At 48.6% G+C, this 18,922-nt stretch overlaps 2 protein-coding genes and 1 long non-coding RNA gene across 7 annotated transcripts in view; 2 read left to right on the forward strand and 1 right to left on the reverse strand.

Annotated features, from left to right (window-relative positions):
• The window catches only part of LAMC3 (laminin subunit gamma 3), a 61,447-nt gene extending 59,771 nt beyond the window's left edge, over positions 1 to 1,676 (forward strand). For both annotated transcript variants that reach the window (XM_078382747.1, XM_078382748.1), the window contains one exon: positions 1,045 to 1,676. In XM_078382747.1, the coding sequence (XP_078238873.1) occupies positions 1,045 to 1,295 (251 nt within the window). In that variant the 3' untranslated portion in view covers positions 1,296 to 1,676. The remainder of the gene's footprint in view (positions 1 to 1,044) is intronic.
• On the reverse strand, positions 106 to 4,461 carry LOC140702984 (uncharacterized). Its single transcript, XR_012082268.2, has 2 exons — positions 4,185 to 4,461; positions 106 to 188 (listed from the first exon to the last, which is right to left on the reverse strand). It is a non-coding gene; the product is annotated as an uncharacterized LOC140702984 (long non-coding RNA).
• Positions 1,800 to 18,844, forward strand: AIF1L (allograft inflammatory factor 1 like). 4 transcript variants are annotated; one of them, XM_072985127.2, is made up of 7 exons: positions 1,800 to 1,845; positions 3,106 to 3,159; positions 5,417 to 5,478; positions 12,465 to 12,531; positions 15,242 to 15,283; positions 15,769 to 15,931; positions 16,788 to 18,844. In XM_072985127.2, exons 1-7 carry the CDS (start codon positions 1,815 to 1,817, stop codon positions 16,873 to 16,875), a joined length of 507 nt encoding a protein of 168 aa, XP_072841228.2. In that variant the 5' UTR covers positions 1,800 to 1,814; the 3' UTR covers positions 16,876 to 18,844. The 4 variants fall into 4 exon arrangements, with proteins under 4 accessions (XP_072841228.2, XP_072841227.2, XP_078238875.1 ...); XM_072985126.2 differs by lacking the exons at positions 1,800 to 1,845; positions 3,106 to 3,159 and adding an exon at positions 4,592 to 4,818; XM_078382749.1 differs by lacking the exons at positions 1,800 to 1,845; positions 3,106 to 3,159; positions 5,417 to 5,478 and adding an exon at positions 11,549 to 12,286.
• Positions 18,845 to 18,922: the final 78 nt, after the last annotated feature.

The raw sequence follows: 18,922 nt of genomic DNA on the forward strand, positions 1-18,922 counted from the left end.
TTTTTCACTGTTTCCTTTGGGGGCCAGCAATAAGTAGCCAGAAACATGCCCGCCTAGCTGAACTCTCACGATAGCAGAGATGGACGGCGGATGGATTTTTTCCCCCCCATTAAGGATGCGATGGTGTGTGCTGTCCCAGGCTGTTGGCATGGATGCGAGACTGTCGTTCTTTTTTCTGGCAGATTGGTCTGGAAAGAAGAATTAGGAGCCATTAGCTTTACAAAAGACATGTTCCTGGTGGAAATGAACAACCGCAGAACTGGTTTACTGGTTTGTCAAGGTGGATCAAAGCTGCCACTTCAACTCTGAAATTTTTTTTCTTTTTCTTTTTTCTTTTTTCTTTTTTTCTTTTTTTTTTTTTTTTTTTTTGCTTTTATATTTCTATGCTGGTTTTCATTTTGGAGGGGAAGAAGTGCCCCACTTTTCTTTATTTTATTTTATTTTATTTTATTTTATTAGGATTGTATTTTGTTTTTTGAAAAAGAGATCAGGGGCGTGCAATAGCATCTAACCTGTAGTTTCCCTTCTAGCGATTATTTCAGTTCTGCTCCAGCATGGAAAGCCAGCCAGTGCCAGATAGCACCACGAGAGGGCAATCTTCACTTTGTTAACAAATTCCTTTGTGTTTTTTTTCTTTGTTTCAAATGGGTTTGAATTTCTGTAGTAAACCTTCCTCAGTTAAGTTTCTGCAGTTAAGAGGGTTTGCATCAAGCCGTCCTCAGACTTCTTGGGTGGCTGAAGCTCAACAAAAATAGAGCTTCCAGAGGTTGCGACAAAGAAGTCAAAACACATCTGACAGACGGCAGTCCCATTAGCGCTCGCCACCTCCCCCTGAGGTCCCAGGTCCCCTTGTCGTACCGCTCTAACAGTTAAGAAAAATGTCCTAATACTCAGCCTAAATCTGGCTTCCTTTGGCTTGAGCCCATCCGTTGGACGTCCTTATGCTCTGGGATGATGGAGGACAGATCCTGCCCCTCCTCTGTAGGACGACCGGCCTTTGCAGCCCTCCGTGGAGCGTAAGACACTCATTTCCCTTCCCTCCAGGTGATCTAAAGGACACGGCTCCATCCGAAGCTGTGCTGAGCGCCAGCCGGATCCAGCTAGAAAACCTGCAGGTGCACCTGACGGAGCCCGGTGTCTTGGGGCGGAAGCTGAGCGCTCTGCAGGATGAGGCCAAGCAGCAGCAGCTGAGGATTGAGGCGTATGAGGAGGACCTGGAGGAGATCCGAAGGGATAAGCAGAACCTAGAAGCCATCCTTCGGAGTCTGCCTGTGGGCTGTTCAAGGCGGAAGTGAACCAGCGCCCGGGAGGGTCTCCGAACCCTCTTCTTGGCCATTTCAGAGACTGCAGATCTAAAGTAAACCGGAGAGCAGATGGGGCAGGGTATACAGTTAGGAGATCTGCCAGCATTTCCTCCTTGGAGATGTTCCCACAGCCAACATTGGCCCGGGGAGTGTCCGCACACCAAAATGGCATGCGGACATTGAGCATGCAGTGGGTACAAAGCCGTAGTTTTAGATGCTATACGTTGCTTCCTTCTGCAAGAAAACAAATCCAGAATTTGAAAAGCTACCAAAAAATATAAAGCTTCCACCAGGCATTGCAGTTTTCAAACCTTTCTTTTTTCAACTTTAAGGGCTGGAAATATTAAATAAATAAAAGATGAATGCTCAGGATGTTGAATGCTGTGGCTTTTCTGACTGTCTTTTTTTTTTTTCCGTATCTTACCTGGGTCACTGGATGAAACTGTTTCTGCCAGGCGTTCGCAGAGCTTCGTCCTTGACCCCGAGAAAGAGAAAACCGAAGTCCCAGGAATGAGGTTGGCATTTGCCAAAATAAATACAGGTACGTCCTGCTGTGGTCGTTGTGCAGAGTCAAGCCCGAAGGGCATCAACCTTTCCCTTTTTATCTCCTGTCTGCCATCCGTTTGGGTATAACTCTTAAGGTTTCCTTTCCCTTAAAGTGTTTTTTTTTTTTAAAGGAACTTGTACAGTTTTCTGTGGTGTGAAATTGACTATCCCACAGCTGTGAAATTGACAGAATCAGGAAACTGACTGAACCAAACACTCTTCGAGAGCTCCACTAGTCCATTTTCAGCATCCAGTTCATGTTGATGACACAATAGTTGCTCTTTTGATTGTTGGCTTGTCTAGCTAGGCATTCCTTCTCTCTGAAGACTCACAATGAGACTCCAAAGTCTGAGAATTAATCACAGGCCCAGAAGCGAATGAGACCTTCATACTTCACTGGTCATGGAAAGCCCTTATATATACACACACATATATTTATATGATATACAAATATGTGTGTGTGTGTGTATATATATATATATATATATATATATATATATATATATATATATATATATATATATATATATATATATATATATATATATATATATATATACACACAGAGACACACACAAACACACACACTTGTCTTTCCTTAACATACAGTTTTGTTACTTGTATTGTCATTTTTCTGACCAAAGGCACTCCAAACCACATATAGCATAATTACATCTATTATAAAAATTACAATCTGAAAGGGAAAATACTTCGCCACATAAGTGAAAAGAATACAACTGAAATTAGCGATAACCACAAATCGACCAAAACAGTTGATGGGTTCCACCACCTAACACCACATTGCATAATCCTTCCCACACAAGGGGAGAAATAATAATTTAACATGGAGGGGAAAAAAAAAGACACTAAAATCTGATGCTACATGAGCCAGGAAAGTTATTTTGCAAAGTAACTTGTTTCCCTTGCGGTTCTAGTGTTTAAAAAGACACCTGCTGCTAGGTTGAAATGGAACTTCTTGAATTGTTTGTTATACTTCCCATTTGTATTTTGAACAAAAAATTAAGATTGATGAAACAAGGGCATCCGATTTTAAAAACTGCTATCAAAAGGCCTTCAAAAATGGATGAAAATGCCCTTTATAAAAGGAACTGGAAAGTAATTGGAAGATGTTACTCATTACACAGGTAAGGTAACTTTATTCCTACTTGCTATTTTTGAACTGTATGTTCACGACACCAAGTAGCCAATTACAAGTTACTTGTAACTCATGACTTCTGAGTTCTGGATATTACAGGGCTGGTGCTACCAGGAGGCAGAATGAATCAGGATCCGACCAAGGCAGAAAAGGGTGAGATGTTTCATTTGTTATTATTGCATTGTACTGCCCATGGGTGGAAAAGATATTTTGTGAGGTTTTCTGCCGCATGTTGCCCGAAAGATCTGGGCTGACTTTGGCAGGGGGAGGACGCCGTTTTTCTGTGTCGGACGGCCCACCGTCCTGGACAGCCCTGAGATGCGTGGCTTCCACGTTCCCCCCTTTTCCTCTCCTCCAAGGGCAGCCTTCCAACAGCCGAGCAGTGTTACAAAACAAAAACATACACGGACAAAAACAAACACTAATTATCAGGCCTGGAGATTCCAGTTTGCTGACAAGCGTGTCTTGTTTGCGATGATTTCGCCTCCCTCAGGAAATGACTCGCGCTCCAAAATTCTTATATAAACTGTATTAGATCACTCCTTGCTTATTCAGTGCAGGGGGAAAAGGAACGGTCAGATCCTTCCTCCTACAACAGCCATGACCCTACAGTACAGCTGCCTGGCGGGGCTAAGAGGGTCGGGACTACAGTTCCCATGCGATCTGACCTAAGCTGGTCAGGAATTATGGAAGTCATCGCGAATTAAACATTTAAAAAATGCCCGGCAAGAGTGTTAGGGAACCTCTGGATCATCAGGAGGACGAACAGGTGGGTCTTAGATCAAATTCTTAGTATGAGTTTCTAGTATAATCGTAGAACGGCGGAGCTGGAAGGGACCCTCAAGATCATCCAGTCCAGCCCCTCGTCAAGGAAGACCCAGCAGGGGAATCGAACTCCCAATGCCCAGCAGCCTTTGCTCTTAGCCGCAGCCTGGAGGGCCGACTTTGGCCAACCAAGACCTTCTTCGGAGGAAGGTCACAACAACAACAACACAATGGGCGGTGGGCCTTCCCAGCGATGATTCAGAACCTTGGCTTGGAGGGAGGTGGCGGCAGCCAGCTTGTGAGAGCCTCGCCCCAACGGGTATTGTTCCTTTGAGTTGGGCTGGGGGGAAAAAAAATAAGATCTGTAACTTCGGAAACCTTTTGAACAGCAAAACAAAACTAGATTTCCTTACCCTTTTGTGTATTTTTTTTAATGCACTCTCAAGTTGTTTCCGTGATCCTGATTTTTTGGAGATCCGAGCTGTTTAAGGAACGGTTTCTCACTGCCCCGCCTGCCCATGAGTTTTCCGCCTTGGGAGGGGGGGGGTCCCCCCCACCGACTTCACCCCGAGGCTCCCGGCCCGCGGCGACCATCTCCTCCTCCGGGCGCTCCAAGCAGCGCAATAGCCCGCAAGCGGCCGCCGCGGCCAGTGCAGCCACCGATGCGCGCGGGTGGGACCCAGGAGGGAAAGGGTTAAAGGGGGGGCGGCTGGGGCCGGGGGGGGCGGCGGGGGGGGAGGTGTCTCCGGCAGCGCCGCCTTCCCCCCCCCCCGGAGGAGGGAGGGAGGCCGCCTGGATGAATGGCCCCATTGAGGAGCCGGGAGCGCTACTGGACGGGGCCAGGCTCCCCTGCGCGCTCTTCCCGGCGGAGGAGGAGGAGGAGGCGCTCCGGCTCCCTTTGGTGGTCTTTCCCCTTTTGGGGGGGGGATCGGCGAGCGGCCCCCCCTCCTCGCCCCCCCGATCCTCCTCCTCCTCCTCCCCCCCCCCGCCAGGACCCTCTTCTTCTTCCTCCCACCATGTCCCTGATGCTCAACCGCGCCTACCAAGGTACTGCCTGGGGTCGGGCGAGGGGGGGGGAAGCGCCGCAGCCTGGGGAAGGGGGGGGGGCTCTTCCTTTTTTTTTTTCCCCTTTTATCTTTTTTATTTTGCACACCCCCCAGGGGGAGGTCATCCTGGGAGTCCCGGAATCAAACTGTTCTCTCCTCTGGAAGGGGGTTGAGGGTTGGGGGGGGGAGATCTGCTTTATTTCTGTTGCTTTTTCACGCGGAAAAAAAGATATTAAGGCGTCTTCTCACCCTGTAGAGAGTCCCGAAAAGTTCCAGACGAGTTCTCTTTTTTTAAAAAAAAAATCGAACTTTTCCCGTGTTTTCCTTGGCACTGAAGAGGCTCCCAAATCACCCCCCCGGCGGTCTTCCCTGGAGACTGGGGAGGGATGGGGGTGGCTTCCAAACCTCTAAGGAACCAGCCTGGCTTGTACTTTGGGGGGGGGGGGGGAGAGAGGGAGGGGGGAAGCCCCTTCCTCCTGCTTCTCTGGAGAGGAGACACCCCCCCCAGCACCTGTTGCGGCAAAGTTCAGCTGCGGCGGGGCAGCTGCCGCTTGCCCGCCTTGGGAGACATCATCCGCTTTTCTGCTTACTCGTCCTAGGAGGGAAAGCCTACGGATTACTCAAAGCCAAGCAGGAAGGGAGGCTGGAAGAGATCAACAAGGTAGGTGATCCCTCCCTCTCTTTCCTCTGTGGGAAATGAGGTCCCTCGGCCCCTTCCTTTCTCCAGGGGCTCAAAAGCACTTCCCAACTCTTGATTCCTTGGGATCTTAAAGATCCTCAGCCTTCATAGATCTGGTGGAGAGCTCAGTGGTTTAGGCTATGGATCCAGAGGGTTGGGAGTTCGAATTCCCCCCAGGTGCCTCCATGATGATCCACACAGGGTCCAGCCTTTTCCAGCTCTGCAGTCCTAAAAGGACTATGATGATGAATCATTTTGTCCCCTTAGTGGGTCCCCGCCACCATGTCACCTGCCCGTCTTTATCTCTCTTCCCCCCCCCTCCTTTCCCAAAACTGCCGAGGTCTAAGCACCCCTGCCTGGCCCCCAGCTTGAGAAATCCCGCCTGGGGAGGATGGGACTTAAAATATATATCCTATCTGGGGACGATCGGAGTTGTAATACCGCTAGGGGAGGAGAAGCCGGTTGTAATTAATAGCGTGCAGCTTGAAGGGGGTCAAAGAGAGCAGGTGAGGTCAAAACAAGAAGAATGAACTTAAAGTCTGTTTTTTTTTAATGTGTAAAATGTTTAAAATGTACGTATTTGGATAGCTCGTGAGGTTGTTGGACTGGGATTTGAAAGATTTAGGTTCAGCGTCCTCGCTTGGCCGTGAAAACACACGGTGTGACCCGGAACCAACCCCTTCGCTCTCAACCTGCCACGCCTCACAGGGCTGTTGTGTCGGTACAAGGGAGAAGAGGGATAACTACCGTGTCTTCAGCTCATGGAAAAAGTGAAATCAAAAGATAACCGAGGGGATATGGGAGCCTGGCATGGCTCTAATAGCTTTCACTACCTTTGCTCCTGTTTCTGTGTTCTTCCTAAGCTTAGCTGTGGTCTTCATCGCGGATGGGATAGAGATGGATGTGGAGGGGACATTGTTCGAATCCACCCCCGTTGCTGTGCAAAGTATTTGTGGGTGTTTAAGGTCTTGGATGGGCCATCTAGAGCCATTAACTGTGCCAAAGACCTGCTTCTCAGAGGTTTATCTGCACTCATCCAGCTCCTGTTAAGTTTGATCAGTCTCTCTCTTGATCTCTCTCCGTATGGGGCCAGGTGCTCACAGGGGGTTTCAAGTGACCCACACTTCCAGATAAACACCACACCCCCAAATGCCACCCACAGTGGGTCATGTTCGAATTGGGAACAATTTTAGGGGGGGCGAGAGTGTCTTGGTTCGGTTAACTTCGAAACATGAGTCCCAATTGTCATTTATAGGCAGCCGTGTGCTGTTCAATAAAGAGACGCTGGCAAGTTGGTGATGATGATCATGATGATGATCATGATCAGAGAACCGTCCGTCACTTGCATTAGGAATATTTGCTGCTAATTGGAACAGATGGAGAGGATGTTGCAGAACGAAGAGAGAACAGGATGTAGAGCTCGTTCCGGTGGGTGGCGATGATCAGGATGCGTCTCCAGCGGAACACAGAAAAGTTCCTTTCGGTAACCAATAACAATCGTGTGTCTTCATGGCAGTTTTGTCTTATGGAAACCCTTTTTTCCAGGTAGAGAGTTTTCAGAAGTGGTTTTCCCCTTCCCTTCTTCTGGGACGGTGCCGCTGGCCCAAGGCTACCCAGGCTGGCTCTACTCTCAGGAAGCACAGCGGGGAATCGAACTCCCGACCAAACCTAAGCCATTGAGCTATCCAGCAGATGAGTCAGTGGCTGGACTGCAGTCTTGCAGTCTTAGAAAGTAGAGACGTCAATCCCATCAATGCCGCCTTCTCACAACACGAGAGGAAAAGAGGAGGAGGAGGGAAGAGGAAAAAAAGCCAAACAGGCACCATTTCTTAGACTGAAGGAGTAACTCTTAAGGAGGACTAACTGGGATAGAAAGAGGTCTGAAAGAGCTTGATGGGGCTCATCTCTGAGTAAGGCTTAAGAAATGGCTTGGTTGAAATCTCTACCATTAATTGACAGCTGAGAGGAGATCCCAAGGGATCTGGTCATTCCACAGCTTTAAGACTGCCAATTCTCTCCCTCTCCCAGTGCTTCTGCGCCAACCCTGATGCTCCCTCCAATAGCAAGGTGTCAGGGGTGAAGCCTGGCCTCTTATAACCGTTGTTCCTTCACAGATTGCAGCTCCCATCAAGCCGTCCCCTACCAAATTTCTTCCCGCCCAACTTCTGTTAATTTTTTTTTTTTTGAAGATTTAGCATCGTTGGCAACACAACAAGCATTGAGCGTTCCAACAGCACAAGAACAGGGCTAGCCGCCTTCATGGCAATCCTTTGCTGACGTGGGAATATGAGGATCTGCGCCTGATGTTGTGTGGGTGGTTCCGGACGGAGGCTGCAGTTCCTGTTGGGCCCGGGGACCACGAAGCTGGCGTAGCTCAAGATTTAAAACGTCTCTAACACCAAGGGCTTGTCTCAAAATGCAACAATGAAAGGTTTCGGTGTCTCCCGGTCCGTTCCTATTCTTTGCAAACTGCAGTTGCTAGTAAAAAATTGCCTGATCGGTAGCTTCGGATGCTGGTATCAAGCCACAGCGGGCGGAAAACCCAGCTTGAGAAACTCTGGATACAGCGACAGGTCCCCTGTTATGGAGAATGAGATTTTAAAACAAGAGGGCTCTCCAGAGGCAGCTGGGGTATTTATGACCGTGCTGCCTGGGGATTCTGGGGTTTTGTAGTCAAAAAATTAACATTTCCCATCTCTGCCCAAGTTTGTCGAAAGGTGCAAGCCTTAATTCCCCCCTCCCACATTTTTGAGTGGGGGAACCTCTGGAAGAGATTTGTTTTTAAAACAGCTGTCTGTCTCTGCAAAAAATGCAACTTAAATCCCTTTTCCTGTTGCACGTTCTCTAACGCTTTGCCCTTTGAAGCTCCTTGCGTCTCGTTCTCCCCCCCCCCGCCTTCCTCTCTGAAAACCACCACTCATCCTAACTGGCCCCCACTCTGCCAGGTTTTAATTACTTTCTTTTTTAAAAATTCAAGCAACTTCGTCCCGAGCCTGCCTTAGAGAGGGAAGATAAAAAGATCTAAGCTACAGATACAAAAATGTTTCATTATGTTTCTCTGAACTTTCTTCCCCTTTCTTCCCAACCTTGTGCCATATCGCGTTGTGTGGCTTTTTAAAAAAAAATCCTGCGTTCAAATTCATATACATTTCGGAAGAGTTTATTTCTTCTAATGTATGCATTTACCATACTCATGCATTGTACCTAATTTATGCACATGGATACTAAACATCCAGAATGAGTTCATTAGAAAGCCACAGTTCATAGGGTCATCTTTTCAACCATTGATCTATCTTTTATTTCCTTTAATTACTCCAGAACTCTTGAGGTTTTGGAGTATTGTGGCTGGCTAGCTCAGTGGGTTACGTATTTGGCTCCAGAGATTGCCAGTTCAATTCCCTACTCAGGGATTTGACAGAATCGGCTTGACTGCGCACGATGCTCAATGGTTTGGTTATCTGGTTGGGAGTTCGAATCCTCCTTGTGTCTCCTGGGAGAAAAGCCAGCCTGGGTAGCCTTGGGCAAGCTGTACAATCCCAGGGCGCCTCCTAGAGGAAGGGAAGAGTAAAGCACTTCTGAGTCTTCCTGGAAAGGGTCTCCATGAATCAGAACTGACTTGACAACACACGATTGTTTTGTGATATTGTCGTTCTTAGAACGATTGTTAGACGCTCAGTTTAAAACAAGGGAAACCTAGTCTATGTTGTTTATGCTGGGCTTCTGCAGTCTTGCCAGACGGCTTTAAAAAATGAGCAGATCTCTCCGAGTAAACTTTATGGACCTCAGTTCTCAGGCACCGCCGATAGACAATGCCTCCATTGCGATCGACAGCACGTGCACAAAATTGTGTAGGTTCTTGAGCTTAGTGGAAGACTTCACACTCGTTCTTTTGTGTGTGTGTTTTAAAGAAGAGGAAGGGAAAACAACACTGAAATCCGGATACTTGGTTGTTACGGGCCGACAAAGGAACCTCTGTCCCAAGTTAAGGCTTGACAGCTTGCAGGATCACGCACCACCGGATCGCCTGAGGGTCGTCCCTGGGGAGACAAAGGCGACACGCCGCCTCTCCGACTCTGGGTGAAACCGCCCGGGTTCCTTTGTCGGACGCGGCAAGGATGCAGAAGAAAGCCCAGGCCGGGCTGAGCAAAGGAGATTAAATGTAATTTGCAGGTCAGTTCAGGCCAATTTCCCGAAGGCAAAGGAGTCACGTCAGGCCAGTTTCTCCCCCTTTTCCGATTTTTCACACCTACACCCCCCCACCCCCAGCCTGATGAAGGATTCTGTACAGCCAAGGGCTCCCCTGTTTTCTGCATTGACCATTGACCCCGATACAGGCGTCACCCACTTCCACGGATTCTGGAATTTGCACGGGGTCTCACTCTGCAGAGAGGGTCGACAGAGCCTCGTCCTTCTCTGTTCCCTCCCACCCACCCCAAACCCTCGGACCAGTGTTCCCAGTCCAACCGACTGGTCTCCCAGCAGATTTTCAGCCCCCCAACCAGCAGACTCCCCCTCTTTTGCTTTGAAATCCAGGGAATAACATATGCCTCCCAGAGTGGTCGAGAAAGCTGTTGTAGGAACACCCTGGCGGCTTTTTCTTGCTCTTTGGAACGGTGGTCCTCGCTCTCGTGATCTTTTATCCTTCTTTCCAGCGCTGCTTCTCTCTCGGGACAGAGAAGCCAGAGATAGCGGTTTCTGCTTCTCCCCTCTTGCCTTTTGCTTTATTATTAGTATTATTATCTTTTCAATTACGAGAGAGCCCAAACTCGATCTCGCCCCCCGGGCCTCCAACATCGCGGTGGCATAGCTGACATACCAGCCTTGCCCGTGGATGGTGGGGGCAAAGGTCGCCGCCCGCCTCTGGGGCCGGACAGGACCTGATGGGGAAGAACAGAAGCTTTTCTCAAGAGTCCAGACGGGTGGACTGTGAAGCGGGGTGGGTGGGAGAGAGAAGAGGACCTCAGTAAATACGGTGCCCCCCGCCATCCAGAACCCCGTGAGTTCAACACCGAAGGCGTTGACGTGGCCTGGTTGCCCCCAAACTCGCCTTTAATTCAGCCCCTCGATCAGGGGGTCCGGAGGACCTTGAAGGCTGACGACACAGCGTACTGCGTGGAAAGGATGGTCAGTGTGACGGAAAGGAACCCCGGTAGAGAGAGCGGTTCTCTGCGTGCGTGTGAATGTCAATCCAGTGTCCATGCTTTGTAGTTACATTGGGGGGGCATAAGAGTTATGCACAGATTTTGAATCGCAATGCAGGCACCCCTAAACCCGGCATCCTTAAAGGGAAAAGTCTAATGCAGTTTTTAGTCCAATAAAGGGACTCTTCTGAGCTCCATCCACCTGAAGAATGGATTGCTCAGGGGTTTAGCTCTCCGGCTGTGGAGCCAGAGGGTTAGGAGTTCGAATCCCCCCCACGGGGCCTCCCTGACAAGGAGCTGGACTGGATGACCCCACAGGGTCCCTTCCAGCTCTGCAGTCCTAAAATGATGATTCTGGCCAACTTTTACAGGCAGGAAGTCCAGATTTCTGCACCTAAAACTCTTGGCACTCGAAGGTTGGGATGGAAACCCCCCCTGAAAAAGAGGAAGACGGGACCAGAAGTGTCCAGATGTCCACCGTCCTCTTGAGGTCACCTGCTTCGGCAAGGCTGATTTGCGCACTGTCGTGATCCGAGTCTGTGTGTCGCAAACCACCCGGCTCTCCCGCGGCCTGCACATGTTCCTCGTTAAAATTTCACAGCCCGCCTTGGAAAAGAGACACGTGGGCTGGGCCGCATCCTGCCAGCAGAGCGAGAGCGTGGAGGGTGCTTGTTCTGTACAGGGAGAGGAGGAGGAGGAGGGAAACCGGGCTCACCCCCAAATGGACAGCAGATGTCCGAGATTTCTGCCGTGTGGAAACGCAGGGGAGGGACCGGAGCCATGAAATTCCTCGGGGCTCTTAAGGGCAGGGGTGTGGGTGCCGGAAAGGAAGGACGCGGCTCTCCGCCTGCAGCTGCAGATGGAGGGGGCCAAGCGAGAGGGTCCCCTCCCTCCGGGTGTGGGTGTGTGTACACGCCACAACACCTGCGCTGGGTCTCTGGGAGCATGCCCGCTGGCATGTCGCCCCCCAAAAAGGGGGCTTGGCAACGGGCACCAACGAGCATAAGGGGGCCGAGGCTTGAAAAGGTCGTGGACCCTTCCTTCACTTCCGAAAGGAGGATTGTGGGTTTTTGGACCGTCCTTTAAAGAGAGGAGTGTGATCTCTAAAAGGGGGGATCTGTGGCCACCCTGGGCTTCGCCTGCCCGCTCCTCTTGCTCTACCCATTTGAATGGAATGGCTGGGCTAGGGCTACAGAAACTCTTCCTCTCTCTCTTTTTCATTAGAGGTTGTGTCCATATTTTGTGTCTTTCGGTTGCGATTCCCCGAATTCCCGAGGCTGATCGTATTATTACAAACAATCCCGGGGGGTCACGCAGAATGATTTGGGGTAACTTGAATGGGGAATTAAGACCCATTAGCTTTACAAAAGACCTGCCCCCCATGGAGAGGGACCAACACGTCGGCCTCGGTTTGAGAGCAGCGATAGAGGGACAGACTCAAAGATTGCTTGTCCTCCTTAATTTGTTGTTTTATTTTTTTAATAGCATTCATATCCCACATGAAGCCCCTATAAAATGCCACTTTGGAGTTTATTTTGTTTTATTTGTTCAGGTTTATTTTCTATATTTCCATTTAGGCAGGGCGGCTGTATGACAAAAATGAATCCTGGGCCAGAAGCCATCTGTGTCACTGTGAGAGGATATTGAAAGTTTTGTTGCTTTTTAATACCTCTTGAGGCTCTTTTTTATTTTTATTTTTTTTTTCATTTCAACAACGGGTTTTATTAATCCGTCCGGAAGGTTTGTGACTTCCTGAAATGTCTTGAGGGCTTTAAAAAAAACCAATTTCTCTCCCTCTCTTTTTTTTCTTTCTTTTTTCCCTTTCAGGAGTTTCTCTGTGACCCAAAGTTCAGCGATGAAGAGGATTTGGAAGAAAAACTTGCCGTTTTTAAAGGTAATCTGTCCGTGGGCTTTAGAAAGACCCCCCCCCAAGGGGAGAACTGGGAAGGAGGGACCTAAATGGGCCGTTTGCCTGCTTTAATTAGGTTTCCAAACATGGATCTCGGGGCTAAAATCAGGAATAGAGAGCGCTGGTTCTTCCAAGTCTGTTCTTACCAAGCAACTGTTATCTTCTGCTTGTAAGACCCCCCAGTTATTACCTTTTAAATCCTATTAACTTTTTAAATTCTTTGTTTGCTATTTCCATTTATATGCTGCTTTTCTCCAGCAAGCTCCAGGGAGCGGATTTAAATATCAAAGAGAAATCATAATACTTTGAGAAGGGAGGAGTACAGGGCGTCCTGGAAGATGGGGAACAAAGTTTGCCATGCAGTGGTCACCCTCCCAAAAAACTCGCCTTCTCTCCCCCAAACCCTTGGCCACCTCGTGCGGTTTTTATTCCGGAGCAATGGGAGGTCTTGTCCGGTCGCTCTCGGCCCTGCCACCATGCCAAACGCCTCCTCGCGGGGGCTCAACAATTGGCCAATTGTTCCAACCGCTATGGTTTGGGGGGGGGATGTGTGGAGAGAAAGACTTTGCAGCATTGTGCCGAAGCCATTCGGATGTGCGTGTGAGCGAGGGAGTGAAGGAGCGAGCATGCATGCATACTAGGGCAGGATTGCACCCCATTGAACAGGGGAGGAAAAGGAGATGTGGTTCCTCTTAGAGTAAGTGGACTAAACCCAGCATCATTCGGGGATTTTCAGGAGGGAGAGAGAATGTGGGGGGCTGCAGAAGGTTTTCAAAATGTATTCTCAAGGGGCAGAGAATTTAAGTATTCCTATTCATATGCGCCTTGCACCTTTCCCAGCATGGCAGTCTCTTCTGGGGAATCCTGCCTTCTCGTGAGGTGTCCCAAATAGGACAGACCCGGGTTCAACATTTTTTTTCCCCTCTGGAGAGAATTCAGGCTTGATTTGATCCAGGACCCACTTGTTTGTCTTTCTGCCAGTCCAGGTTGTCCACAAAGCTCTCCTCCAGCGCCAAATCATTTTGTCTGCCAGTATCTAGTGGTGGGAACGATAATTTCTATGACATGTCACGCTTTCTCTGCAACCTTTTCTTGAACCCACGAGCCAGTTCCAACATGTTTATGAGTAAGCTGGCCTTTCTCACCAGGTTACTCGGATACATGTCCAAAACTACTTATAAATTCAAACATAGGCTGCAGAAGAAAATATGACATGTCTCTACGTTGCAAGTCTGTTCTGAGCAACAGACCCTCCGACTCCCAAAATAATTATCCCCCACCAGGAGCGGGATGGCTTGCTTGCAGCTTTGCTCCCTGTTTTCAAAGTCTGTGATCCTCTCTCTCTTTTTTTGTAATACGGGAAGGGCGCCAGGTCTGAAGAAAGGGATCTCAAGTATCTGGGCTTAAAAGGGTGCCACAGTGAAACCAGAAATTTAAGATGAAGATGAAGAAGAAGGTTAGGGGGTGGGGGGGGGAGAAGGGAACCTGGAGGTATTTTGAGAAACAATGCGGAAGAAAGCAAGAAAAACCAGTTAAGGGCATTTTCCAGCTTGCAGGCGGTGGGGGGGGGAGAAACAGAGCGGGGGGGGGGGGGGAGAGGCAGGTCCTGGAGAGCTCAGGGCTTGAAATCTCTGGCTGCAGAATTAGAGACTAGGAGTTTGATTCCCCCACGGGGCCTCTTTCACAAGGGTTGAACTCAATGATCTGCAGAAATCCACGCATCGGCCACGACCGACCGACAGGATGGGCTCGGAGTCCTAAGACATAAGAAACGGGGGAAAATCATAATTTTTGGACTGTCGGATTAACCACAACACTCTTGCTGTTTAGAGTCGGGGAAATATTGGCAGGGAAATTTCAACAGGAACCAGACGGACCTGTTTCTAAAAACACATGCCGATTCCCCCTTTGAGTTACTAACAAATGTTTATTTATTATTACTTACTTATTTAAAATATTTTTAGCCTGCCTTTCTCCTTAAAAGGACCAGAGGCGGCTTACATCATTAAAAGGACAGTACTTGAAAGCTGAAAAACAAGAGGTATAAAAATATTTTAAAAGAATCAAACGATTAGATGTTAGACTGTTCATTGGATGTCTGGATCTAGCCCTTGACTGGACTTGAAGCCGACAGCCGCTGAGTCCATATGAAAGAGTTTGGCATCGCTTAGAGGGATCCCGGGCCTGGCAGAAGCACGGCTATACGGACACACTAGGGAAAAACCCAAATACTGTACAGTAGATGAAACTGGGCGTGCTTGCAAATAAGATTCCATGTATTGATATGTGCTCATGGTATGTCTCAGTTTTAACTTGCGATTGCATCAGTAAACGTATTTGCATCTTTACAGGGGCTTAGGGAACGGCATTTGGGGCCAGCTGGCAGGGTCTCTCTCTCTCTCCGAAGCCGTTCCAACTGGCCCTGCCAAGCGCTGCAACCTTAAAATCCCTCAGAGGCCCGTCCTGAGCTCCCCTTTGGCCAAATTCCTATTTTACACCATCCTCTTGTTCTAACATCATTGCATTGTCAGAGGCTGATTCGTCCCCAGGGAGCCTTTGGTCCCTCTTCTTTTTTCCCCTCCTGGCCCTGCCTCGCAGGGCGGTTGTGAGAGTCAAGGAGGAAACACCCCGGAATCCGAAGAGCCCGTGACGGGTGGGAGGGCTGATTTTGATGACTGTCCTTGTCTGTCCACAGAGAAATACATGGAGTTTGACTTGAATAACCAAGGGGAAATCGGTGAGTAGATTTTTATGGGGTGGTACACCTACTGTTTCCCGTGTGAGGTGGAGCACCAGCTAATGAAGACAGTCACGGCGGTGCAGGGGGGAGTCTTTTTGGGTGCTGGTGAACTCCAACTCCCATTAGCCACAGCCAGCATAACCAGCATTCAGGCATGATGGGGAATCAGTTAAGGAGTGAGGAACTCTCTCCCGCCTCCTGTTATTTTCTTTTAAGTGCGGGAGAAATATCTCACATGCATCTCAAGGTCTAAATATCCGTGGAATCCTAGGATGATGGAGTTGGAAGGGAGCCTCGAAGGCCATCTAGTCCAGCCCCCTGCTCAAGGCAGGAACCCAAATCCAAGCAGATCGGACAGATCCAGCGGTCCAGTTTTCTCTTGAAGGCCTCCAGTGTTGGAGAGCTTTTTGATACTAAACCAGAAAGAAAGAAAATCGCCTCCTATGCCATATTAACTCTCCGGTCTCATTGTTTGTATGTAGATCTGATGTCAGTCAAAAGGATGATGGAGAAACTGGGAGCCCCTAAGACCCACCTTGAGCTAAAGAAAATGATCTCAGAAGTGACCGGTGGAGTCAGCGACACCATCTCGTACCAAGATTTTGTCAACGTGATGCTTGGCAAACGATCCGCAGTCCTCAAGTTGTGAGTATTGGCGGAGCCTCCATGTTTGGGTGCAGTCTATCTATGGATGTTTATTTAATACTCTTATGAATCGCCCTTTTACTTAGCTTCGCCGGCACTTGGGGGCAATGCAGAAATGAAACCAAACAATAGGAAGGGTCTCCGAGGCGAGTAAGACATTCTCCCTCCACCTTTTTGAGTTTCCATGCCAAGAAAAGATTTGAACCCAGGTCTCTTGAATTTTCATTATACTACAGTTTCTGTCTTCTTCGCATGTGTACCTGGGACAGTCTTTGAGTCCCGTTTGGAGTGGGAAATTCTGGCTTAAATACCCGTGACAAAGACTGCCCTCTAGTGCTTTATCTGAGACACAAACATAAGCAAGGAAAAAAATCCAGGTCACTTCATCATCATCATCATGATGTGTGGTCAAGCCAGTTTTCATTCATGGAGACCCTTTTCAGGGTTTTCCGGGTAGAGAATCCTCAGAAGTGGTTTCCCTTTCCTCTTCTTCTGGGCGGTTTGCAATTTTTAATGATGCAGGCTACACCTGGTCAGAGATCATCCTTCTGTGTTGATGGACCCAGTCCTCCGTCTTCCTGGCGGATTCCACCTTCTCTGGAAAAAGACCGTCCTGCTGGCAAAGGTGGAAGGCAGCAGGAGAAGAGGAAGACCCAATAGGGGATGGGTTGCAAGAGCTGGGCCAGGCTGTTGAAGATTGCTCGTCCATAGGGTCACCCTAAATTGGGGGTAACCCGGTGGCCCATAATAACGACAGCATGACTCTCCAGAATAAGAATGTGGATCCAAAGTCTACAGGCATTGAGAAGAGCTATTTTAGGTTCATCTCTCTTTGTCCGTTCTCCTTTTCTTTCAGGGTCATGATGTTTGAAGGAAAAGCCAACGAAAGCACCCCGAGGCGTTCGGGTCCACCTCCGGAGAGAGACATCTCCAGCCTTCCTTGAAGGGAAAGACGCTTTCCTCAAAGCCAAACCCCCTCCCTTTGACCTGACCCCCCCCTCATCCTGGGCCCTATGTGTCGTAGGGCCTTCCTGCTAGGCTGCCTTGATACCTGATGGTCTTAGAAAGCAATAAACTAACCCATCTTAGCAAAAGGAATAACAAGGGAAATGTCTAGGGACATTCGCCAGAAGAAGCGTCTCTAGCTATCGTCGTCGTTTTATTTTTTTTAACCGTTGTCTGCAATAGCTTGCCGTGTTTCTCTTCTCGGTAGTGAAAAACGAAACCGTGGAGCCAAAAGGAAAACAAGGGTTTCCTAATTTTAAAAAACAATCTGGATTATTTTCTGGAGCAAACTAGGGTAACTTGGATGTTTCCTCTGCAGCAGAGTGTCACCCAGGCAGGCAAAACTACAATCCAAAATGCTCAAGTGCCTTCTTAGAGTTTTAAGCTACTTTTCCCAGACTTCTGGCAGTGTGGTTGCCCGCTCCCTTTTCAACAGCCTGCCTCTTGGCGGTATCTTTCACTTGTTTGACCCCCTTTGAGCAGAGTTTATTTAAGCAAATTGAGTATACTCATCCCGCTGCGCTCCTCTGAGCACACAGAGTCGAAAATCAGAGACTATTTGGCATTCTTAAAGAGAAACGCCGCCAGGTAAATCTAGATTTTAGGCTTCGTAGTCGTACACCTTCCGCTCTGCCGCCTGGAGAATCCGCATTAATCTTATTCCAAAATGCCTTCATGGCAACCGTCTGTGTTTGGGGTGTTCCTGTTCCTTGTACAGAGTGGGACCCTAGATATCAGCCTCAAAAATCTCATTTCTAATGGCACCATTAGTCCATCATTCCTATCTGTTGTACTGAACTCTCTCTGGGTTTTACTCCCCGGGGAGCAAAAGAGGGAATATTGGCTATGAGATCCCCCTTCAGCACTCGTCATTTGAAGACGGACAGGTACCGATGCCCCTGAGGATGATGAGGGCTGGGGAAAGTATCCAAACTCTGAATTATTTCATTTCATTTGCGGGGAGCAACCCCCTCTGTTCCTCAAGTGGAAGAGTCCCAGACTTCTATCGAAATGTCACACATTCTTCGGTTTGAGCAGATATTCTGTGACCTGCCGATAAAGCCCAGAACCCTCATTTCCATCCCTCCACATTTCCATCCCGCTCTCATTTTCACCGGTTGAAAGGAGAACAGGAGCCATCCGGGTGCCCCAAAATGCTGGGAACGGATAAAGAGGTTTTGCTAGAAAGGGCCTGGACAATCTATCGGATTGACCATCGGATGGGGACCCATCCTGGTTGTGTTGGTCTTGTCACGAAGACACCTCCCTTTAGCTCCCTTCTCTTCTGAAAATCAGCTTCACGATAAAGGGCGCAGTAGAAGGATTCGTCCGGGGGGCCCATTCTGGCCACATCACGGAAGCCCTGCAGGTATTTTGTGGACGCGATGGGGTCCAGCCAGCTAAACGTTATTCTGCGCTTTTGCTGTGTCAGCGCTCGTTGTTTATTTTATACCCAGTCAATCTCTTGTTTGCCCCAGAAACCATACTGCTCGGCACCAAGCTTAGCTTCAAATAGAGTGGATAAGTTATTTTATCGATCTTCATGCTTCAGCACATGCTTAAGGGGGAAACCTGGATCTTTCAACGGAGTGTGTCTTTCTGTGGATGTTTAATTTATTTCTCTGTTGACCTGAGTGAGAATTAGAAGCCTGAATTTTATAATCCAAGCTTCTTTCCCTGTCTGCTCCAGCCCAGCAACCAGTTTCTCTGAGCCTTCTGGAAATAAGATTATTCTTTGCTGCCTCTTGGACATTGGAGGGATCATGATTGCTTGTTACTCCCATCACTCGCCTTTGCTGCTGCTTTTCCGGTTCTTTCTCCTGTTCTCCTCTTTCCTCTCCCATCTTCTTTTGGTTTGTTTCTGTGCTTGTAAATCAAAGATTTTAAATAAAATTTAGCAAATCGAGACTCTGTGGTTAACTGTTGTGCTTCTAGGGACACAGATGGACAAAATCCCGCTGTTACCACCTTTCTTTCTACAGAATG

This window comes from Pogona vitticeps, chromosome ZW-PAR (genome assembly GCF_051106095.1).
Source record: "Pogona vitticeps strain Pit_001003342236 chromosome ZW-PAR, PviZW2.1, whole genome shotgun sequence".
Classification (NCBI taxonomy): domain Eukaryota; kingdom Metazoa; phylum Chordata; class Lepidosauria; order Squamata; family Agamidae; genus Pogona; species Pogona vitticeps.

Coding starts and splice junctions, on each gene's coding strand:
- AIF1L (XM_072985127.2), top strand. CDS start 1,815: ATGAGGTTGGCATTTGCCAAAATAAATACAG. Junction 15,284..15,768: donor GAATAACCAAGGGGAAATCG/GTGAGTAGATTT, acceptor GTTTGTATGTAG/ATCTGATGTCAGTCAAAAGG. Junction 15,932..16,787: donor CGATCCGCAGTCCTCAAGTT/GTGAGTATTGGC, acceptor CTTTTCTTTCAG/GGTCATGATGTTTGAAGGAA.